The sequence below is a fragment of the Vicia villosa genome, unplaced genomic scaffold (assembly GCF_029867415.1).
Source record: "Vicia villosa cultivar HV-30 ecotype Madison, WI unplaced genomic scaffold, Vvil1.0 scaffold8, whole genome shotgun sequence".
Classification (NCBI taxonomy): Eukaryota; Viridiplantae; Streptophyta; class Magnoliopsida; order Fabales; family Fabaceae; genus Vicia; species Vicia villosa.
In genome coordinates this window covers 2,478,619-2,488,162 of record NW_026706811.1, presented here as the reverse complement: position 1 = coordinate 2,488,162, position 9,544 = coordinate 2,478,619, and the positions used below count along the sequence as shown (strand labels likewise).

The 9,544-nt window shown below is 30.5% G+C and overlaps 1 protein-coding gene across 1 annotated transcript; it reads right to left on the bottom strand.

Annotated features, from left to right (window-relative positions):
- Positions 1-8,145: 8,145 nt before the first annotated feature.
- Positions 8,146-9,063, bottom strand: LOC131643248 (uncharacterized). The gene is made up of 2 exons (XM_058913400.1): positions 8,501-9,063; positions 8,146-8,446 (listed from the first exon to the last, which is right to left on the bottom strand). Exons 1-2 carry the CDS (start codon positions 9,061-9,063, stop codon positions 8,146-8,148), a joined length of 864 nt encoding a protein of 287 aa, XP_058769383.1.
- Positions 9,064-9,544: the final 481 nt, after the last annotated feature.

Sequence of the window (9,544 nt, the reverse complement as noted above, 5' to 3'; positions counted from 1 at the left end):
TCAGTTGAATCCCTGACATGTTTCACACATAGTTGGACATCATCAGTTGAATTCCTGACATGGTTCACACATAGTTAGACATCATCAGTTGAATCCCTGACATGGTCGACACATAGTTCGACATCATCAGTTGAATCCCTGACATGTTTCACACATAGTTCGACATCATCAGTTGAATCCCTGACATGTTTCACACATAGTTCGACATCATCAGTTGAATCCCTGACATGGTTTACACATAGTTCGACATCATCAGTGGAATCCCTGACATGTTTCACACATAGTTCGACATCATCAGTCGGATCCCTGACATGTTTCAAACAAAGTTCGACATCATCAGTTGAATCCCTAACATGGTTCACACATAGTTCGACATCATCAGTTGAATCCCTGACATGGTACACACATAGTTTACAATCATCAGTTGAATACCTGACATGGATCACACATAGTTCGACATCATCAGTTGAATCCCTGACATGGTAGACACATAGTTCAACATCATCAGTTGAATCCCTGACATGTTTCACACATAGTTCGACATCATCATTTGATTCACTGACATGGTAGTAACATAGTTCGAGATCATCAGTTGAATCCCTGACATGTTTCACAATAGTTCGACATCATCAGTTGAATCCGTGACATGGATCACACATAGTTCGACATCATCAGTAGAATCCCTTACATGGTACATAGTTCAAAGTCATCAGTAGAATCCCTGACATGTTTCACACATAGTTGGACATCATCAGTTGAATCCCTGACATGGTTCACACATAGTTAGACATCATCAGTTGAATTCCTGACATGGTAGACACATAGTTCGACATCAGCAGTTGAATCCCTGACAAGTTTCACATATAGTTGGACATCATCAGTTGAATCCCTGACATGGTTCACACGTAGTTAGACATCATTAGTTGAATCCCTCACATGGTAGACACATAGTTCGACATCATCAATTGAATCTCTGACATGGTTCACACATAGTTCGACATCATCAGTTGAGTCCCTGACATGGTTCCACATAGTTCGACATCATCAGTTGAATCCTTGACATGTTTCACACATAGTTGGACATCATCAGTTGAATCCCTGACATGGTTCACACATAGTTAGACATCACTAGTTGAATCCCTGACATGGTAGACACATAGTACGAGTGTACGACATCATCAGTTGAATCCCTGACATGGTAGATACATAGTTCGACATCATCAGTTGAATCCCTGACATGTTTCACACATAGTTCGACATCATCAGTTGATTTCCTGACATGGTAGTAACATAGTTCGAGATCATCAGTTGAATCCCTGACATGTTTCACAATAGTTCGACATCATCAGTTAAATCCGTGACATGGATCACACATAGTTCGACATCATCAGTAGAATCCCTGACATGGTAGACACATAGTTCGACATCATTAGTTGAATCTCTGACATGTTTCACACATAGTTGGACATCATCAGTTGAATTCCTGACATGGTTCACACATAGTTAGACATCATCAGTTGAATCCCTGACATGGTCGACACATAGTTCGACGTCATCAATTGAATCCCTGACATGTTTCACACATAGTTCGACATCATCAGTTGATTCCCTGACATGTTTCACACATAGTTCGACATCATCAGTTGAATCCCTGACATGGTTTACACATAGTTTGACATCATCAGTGGAGTCCCTGACATGTTTCACACATAGTTCGACATCATCAGTCGGATCCCTGACATGTTTCAAACAAAGTTCGACATCATCAGTTGAATCCCTGACATGGTTCACACATAGTTCGACATCATCAGTTGAATCCCTGACATGTTTCACACATAGTTGGACATCATCAGTTGAATTCCTGACATGGTTCACACATAGTTAGACATCATCAGTTGAATCCCTGACATGGTCGACACATAGTTCGACATCATCAGTTGAATCCCTGACATGTCTCACACATAGTTGGACATCATCAGTTGAATCCCTGACATGGTTCACACGTAGTTAGACATCATCAGTTGAATCCCTCACATGGTAGACACATAGTTCGACATCATCAGTTGAATCTCTGACATGGTTCACACATAGTTCAACATCATCAGTTGAATCCCTGACATGGTTCACACATAGTTCGACATCATCAATTGAATCCCTGACATGGATCACACATAGTTCGACATCATCAGTTGAATCCCTGACATGTTTCACACATAGTTCGACATCATCAGTTGAATCCCTTACATGGTTCACACATTATTATGGTTATTATAACTATGTGTTGTTATTATTATTACTATTATTACAATTATTTTGGTAATTATTATTATTTTTATTATTATTATGATTACTATAACTATGTGTTATTATTATTATTATTATTATAATTAATATTATTATTACTAATATTATTATAATTTTATAATTATTATTATTATTACTATTATTATTATAGGTCAAAATGATTTATTTAAACATTAAAATAATTGTTTTTGAATAAAATAACTAATAATTTAAATGAACCTGAGATTTCTAAATTTATACATAATTTATTTTTTAAATTTAAAAAAATTAAAATTAACGTGAGATTTTTTAAGTTAAACATAACTTATTTATTAAATTATAAAAAATCCAATTCTACAAAATAAATTTAGCGTTAGATTTATTAAGTTAAACTTTATTTATTTTTTAAATTTAAATGAACATCAAGTTTTTAAATAAAAAACAATTTTTTTTTTTAATTTTAAAAAAAATTTAACGTGAGATTTTATAAGATAAACATAATTTATTTTTTAAATTAAAAAAAAATCAAATTTTACAAAATAAATTTAGCGGTCAGATTTATTAAGTTAAATTTTATTTATTTTTTTAATTTAAATAAACATCAAGTTTTTAAATAAAAAACAATATTTTTTGAAGTTAAAAAAAATTAAAATTAAAGTGAAATTTTTTATGGTAAACATATATATATTTTTAAATTAAAAAATCAAGTTTTACAAAATAAATTTAGCTTAGATTTATTAAGTTAAACTTTATTTATTTATTTTATTCAAATAAACATCAAGTTTTTAAATAAAAAACAATATTTTTTATAATTTTAATGTAAATTTTAAATATGCAGTTTTTTTATTATTAATTTTAATTTTACTAGTAATATTTATATGTTAATGAGGGGTGCATTTTGCAAAGATGATACTACTATCTCAATTTGCTCCACGCCCATTTTTCCTTTTTTTCAATTTCTTCAGTATTCAATTAATGCTACAATCATTGGCTACAAAATTTTTAACTTTTACTGTACCATTCAGACATTGGAAACAGCAAAACACATGGACCAGCATTAAAGAGTTTTATTGTGTGTGTTGGGTACACCATACCATCAGCAACCCCAATTTAATCTAATGGTACCCTAATTTAATCCAATGGTTGAAAAGCATTTAAAACCAAAAAATAAATGAAGTCTCTCACGGTAAGAGACCTAAACAGGTCTCTCACCCTAGCCTGAGCTGTGATGCAGGGAGTAACCTAACTGATAGAGTCTCACATCGAATTTTGTAACAAACTTATCAATATTTATAAGGCAAACACACACGTGGACAATTGAATTGAAAATGGACTTAAATATATGAGCTAAGTGAAGGTATTATGCTTTAAGCCCATAACTAATATTTTGTAAATTTAATTTCATAAAAAATATTATTTAAAATTATAAGAAAACGTAGAAAGGAATAAAAATAATTATACATAAAAAAGTTTTAAAAAATTAAATAATGCCACATAAAATTTAAAAATTAAATAAAATAAAAGTCCAATTGGACGCCACGTAGGAAGATTCTGGATGGAATAGTGACACATGGTCTATAGCGAAGGAATCTTCATTTGTCAAGGGGGAGATCACAAATCTTTTCTTAAGGGGGTGTAAGTCAAAACTCGCTACAATGACAAGGGGATAAAGTACATTTAACCCTTATATTTAAAGAGTATTTTATGTGCAAGCACTTTCACGTGTTGGCACTTTTTGGGGGATTGTTTTGTTTGGAGAGTATAGAAAATCATCAAAGAGAACTTATACACTACTTGGAAGCATGTTGATTATGTTCATTGCAGCGATTGTTCTACTCACGGCATCACACCGAAAATGATTATGCGTCTTAAAGGAACATGTTAATAGAATTTAAAATGTTTTGTTGGTGAAGCCATATGGCTTTTTGTTACTAGTTTTTTTCATTTGAAAATTTATTTTAGATTTGGAATTTTAGGTTCAAAAGACCCTCTATAAATAGGAAGTCTATGTTTCATAGTTTCTTTTGCATTCTTCTTTATTTTTGGGTAGCTTCTCCAAAATTTTCTTCTCAACATTTGGTGACTTGTTTCTGCTTACTTCAACGTCTCACTACATTTGTTGATCTTTATCTTTCCATGTCATCTTTCTCCTTCTTATTTACCTATTTTTTTCTTTAAGTTTTTGGATAGGGTGAAATGTGTGACTTTGTTTGTTGTTTGTTAAAAGTTGTTATAAAAATGCTTTGAAATACTTATTTATGGTGGTGATTCCTTAAGGTATCTGCCCTTATCCCTGTTCTATGTTAGCAGCTATCAAGAGTTTGAAGAAACTAATGATATGGTTGTTAGTCCTATTTGGTTAAGGGATAATGGTTTGGCCCTTTTTGTAGACATGTTATGAGGGAAGTTCCTTGATATCCCTTTGTAGTCTTGTTGTGTTGGCTGAACTGCAATGGTTGAAAGACACTATGGACATTTTCTATCTTGGGTGATAGTAAATTTACTATGATTCATATGGGTCACAATTTTTTAATCCACAATCTCATTTTAGAACTCAACTGAGTGAGATGTTGCAATTCTTGCTTTAGAACAATGTATATTGGGTAATTATTTTGGCTATAGTTTCCTTGTGTACGACTCCCACTTCCAAAAATGGATTACAACTTCCTTTCAATGCGTATAAGCACCATCGACTGGGGATTCTACTTTTGGCTCCTTTTGTAAATTTATCCCTTTCTTAGGTCTACATAAGGGGCTTCCAACACTTGTATGCATTCCTAAAAAAAGAAAACGGTTAATACCTTTTTACCCTCCTGTCATATAGGGCGTTTTTGAAAAAGCCCCATGCAAAAAAAAAAGAAGTCATATGGATTCCCCTAACATTTGAAGATTCTCTCATTTTAAACCTTCGTCAGATCCAATCATCCAAAAAGCTTACGTGGCATGTATTTTTTTTTTTCGTTGACTGGATCACCCATGTGGCTTTTTATATTATTTATTTATTATTTTTATTGCCAAGTAAGCATTTTTTATTATATAAATTTTTAGTTTATATTAGAAAGCATGTTAATGCCCAAAAATTTGTCCTGTGCTTCGAATAGATCTTATAATATTCTCTTACAGTAAGTTTACTTCATTCTATTTAACATTTAAATATTCATGTTATGATTTCTAACAATTTTTTTTCATTTTTTCATTTTTCTATTTTTTTATTTATTTTTCTGTAATCTTTTTACTATTTAACTTAATTTTTTATTTTTTAAAAATATTTATTTTTATTTCAATTATTTATTATTTGCATTTTTAATTATTACAAAAATGTATTTTTTTAATATTTATTATTTGATTTTAATATTTACAACAATATTTTTTTTAATTATAGTTTTAAATTGTATTCGTTTAAATATGTAAATAAATAATTAAAACGTATTAAATTAAATAAAATGTATTTAAATATTAAATAAAATCATGCATTTTAATTATAAAATAAAAAATGTATTAAAATATTTTTTATTTAATATTTAAAGTTATTAAACAAATACAATTAAAACGTATTAAATTAAATAAAATGTATTTAAATATTAAATAAAATCATGTGTTTTAATTATAAAATAAAAATGTATTAAAATACTTTTTATTTAATATTTAAACTTATTAAACAAATACAATTAAAATGTATTAAATTAAATAAAATGTATTTAAATATTAAATAAAAACATACGTTTTAATTATTAAATAAAAATGTATTTATATATTTTTTACTTAAATATTTAAACTTATTAAACAAATACAATTAAAACGTATTAAATTAAATAAAATGTATTTAAATATTAAATAAAAACATACATTTTAATTATTAAATAAAAATGTATTTAAATATTTTTTATTTAATATATAAACTTATTACACAAATACAATTAAAATGTATTAAATTAAATAAAATGTAAATAATTAAAAAATCAAGTAATAGTAAAAAGATAATTGAAATCAAGTAATAAAATGTAAATACAAGTAATCAAGTAATAAAAAATCAAGTAATAGTAAAAAGATCAAGTAAAAATTAAAAATGCAAATAATAAATAATTAAAATAAAAAATAGATATTTTTAAAAAATAAAAAATTAAATTAAATAGTAAAAAGATTACAGAAAAAATGAGAAAGAAAAAATAAAACAGAAAAATGAAACAAAAATTGTTAGAAATATTAAACTCATTGTAAGCACATATTATAAAACTTATTCCAAAAACTAATAATACAACTCCCACCAAAGACAAATTTTTAGGCATTAACATACTTCGCATGTTGGTTTTAAGTTCTGGTATGTAGTTGTTTAGCTTTGAATATCGCATGTTGGTTTTAAGTTATGGTATGTAGTTGTTTACCTTTGAATATATCATTTAAGTGTTAGAAATGTTCATGCTTTGCATGTTAGTTTTAAGTTATGGTATGTAGTTGTTTCACCTCTCACTACAAGTTCTCACAAAACAATGTTAGGATCTAATATTTAAGGTCCTCAAAATATAAGGGGTCTAAATTTTTGAAAGTAAATGAGCTCCAAAATATGCAGAGTTTTAAAATAAAGGTCTTTAAAATTTAAATAAGGCTTCAAGGTCCAAACTTTTCCAAAAAAAAATTTCATAATCATTTTTTTATTTTTCATTAAAAAATTGACTTTTTTATTTTTAATAAAAAATTGAATTTTTTATTTTGGAAAATTCGATTTTTTTATTTTGGAAAATTCGATTTTTTTTATTTTCGAAAAAATTCGACTTTTTATATTTTTGAAAAAAAATTATTTTTTTCGATAAAAATTTGATTTTTTCTCAGAAAAGTCGACTTTTATAAAAGACAACTCTTATATGGATAAGCTTGCAAACTACAATCAATCAATTGTTTCGACACTTTGGTGAACTACAACCCCCCAGACACACAGACACACACCTCACCCTACCCCTCCCCTCAAATTCATGAAGCAAGAGTTCTTGAGGAATAAGTTGGATTTTTCAAGTTACCATTTTTTTAGCATTATTTTTTACTTTTGTTCTGTTTGGGATTTTGATAAAGTCTCCATATAAATATTTTTTTATTATTTATTTTTATTTAATATATGAGGTATGGGTAGAGCTGTCAAATAGGCCGGCGCGACACAACCCGCTTCGGCCCTGTGGGCCAACGTGTTTTAATGGGCTGACCCGACCCAGTCCAATTGTTAAATGTTCCACATAAAATGAGCCCGACCCATTTTTCAAAGGCCCGTGCGGCCCGATGGGCCAGCCCGGCCCGTATTTCAATATTATAATTTTAATTTTATAAAAAGGATGTAATAGATAAATGCAATACAACATAAGTAGAGAGTCGTCATAAACGTATATAAGTGATGTTTAAAATATTTATCCATAAATATATATATATATATATATATATATATATATATATATATATATATATATATTTGAATCGAATATCCTTTTGCTCCTTATGGTATACAAATAGGTGTTTGTGTTTGCTTGCTAGCTAGGTTTTATTTATTTATCAAATACAAAACTAAAATATATACCGCATGCAACTTATGATTTTTTTTTTAAAAAATATCTCATTGATTTTATATTCTTTTAGTCAAACAATATTCTATTAGTTTGAGTAAAACTAAATTAGAACTTCTTAAACAAGTTCTTGAGTCTTGTAATTAAAAGAAAACAAATATGGTTGGAAAGAAAGAAATTATGCTTAATTGTAACTTTGGTCCCCTATTTTTTTTTTTGTTGAGAAAAACGATTATATTATAATCAAGAAACAATACAAAGCCAAGCGACCCTTAGGGTCCAGCGGTATACAACGTATATACCAGTTCTATCATGTTATTCAAACTAACATTTGAGCTACTCTATTCCTATATTTTGGGTATACCCATATTCTATTCACAATGAGCTCAATAATCCTTTGAGCAATGTTGTTCTCCTTGTACTGATGCGGAAAAACTCTATCATTTCGATTTTTCCAGATTTCATAAATTGTCTCCGCAATAGCCACTTTAACAATGTTGCTTCTCCAATTTCTGCTTCTACACACTTTGGTCACCCAACTGAGTTCTTGCTCCCACCCCTGCACCTTATGCTTCATGTTGAGCCAAATAAGCATCTGCTCCCAAATTGTCTTTGTTTCTCTGCATTCAAACAACAAATGTTATATTGTTTCATGACAATCACAGAAAGTACACTTGAGATCAGTTTGCACACCAAACTTCTGTAGTCTGGTTTTGGTTGCTAATCGCTTGTTACACGCCAGCCACATAGTGAAAACTGCCCTTGGTCGTGCACAATTTTTCCTCATCAAAACTCTCCATTCTACCTTCGGGTGCTTTTCCAAGAATTCAAGGTACAGATTTTTCATTTTGAAACCACCTCGCTCATTCAATTTTTTCCAATGTTCCATCTGTGTCACCTGAGGTCTCAGATTGAATATGCTTCTAAGGATCCAGGATCCATTTTCCTTAACTTGCACCTGCATAACATCCTCATTCTTTATATAATATCTATGAACCCATTGCACCCACAAGGATTCCTCCTTGCTAGTTAGCTTCCATAAGAGCTTTGTTAGGCAGGCTTTATTCCAGACCCCTAGGTTTATAACATCTAGCCCTCCATTACTCTTAGGCCCACACACATTGTCCCAAGCAACTGGCGATTTCCTTGTGATTTCTCCTTTTCCTGTCCAAAGGAACGATCTACACAAGGCCTCCAGCTTCTTTGTTACCAGTTTTGGTAGTGGCAAACAGCTCATCTAGTAGCTTGCAACTCCAAACACCACACTTTTTAGTAGAGTCACTCTGCCAGCAAAGCTCAAGAGCTTTGTACTCCAATGTTTCATCTTTTCCCCTATTCTTTCAGCTATCTCCATACAGTGATTATTTGAGAGTTTCCTGCTTTGTAAGAGGATCCCTAAGTATCTAAACGGCATCTGCCCTCTAGTGAACCCAATAATTTGCTCAATATGTATTTTATCTTCTTCCTTCATGCCCCCACAATATATCTTGCATTTATTCAGATTTACAGTCAGCCCCGTGGATCTTGAGAACTCATTAAACTTATCCATCATATGTTGGACAGATACAACATCACCCCTTGCAAACATCAACAGGTCATCTGCAAAGCTCAGGTCCACCAACTGCATTTTGTCACATTTTGAGTGGTATCTAAAGCCTGCCTTGCTTTTCAAGTCATCCACCTTCCTGTGCAAGTACTCCATTACAACCACAAAGAGC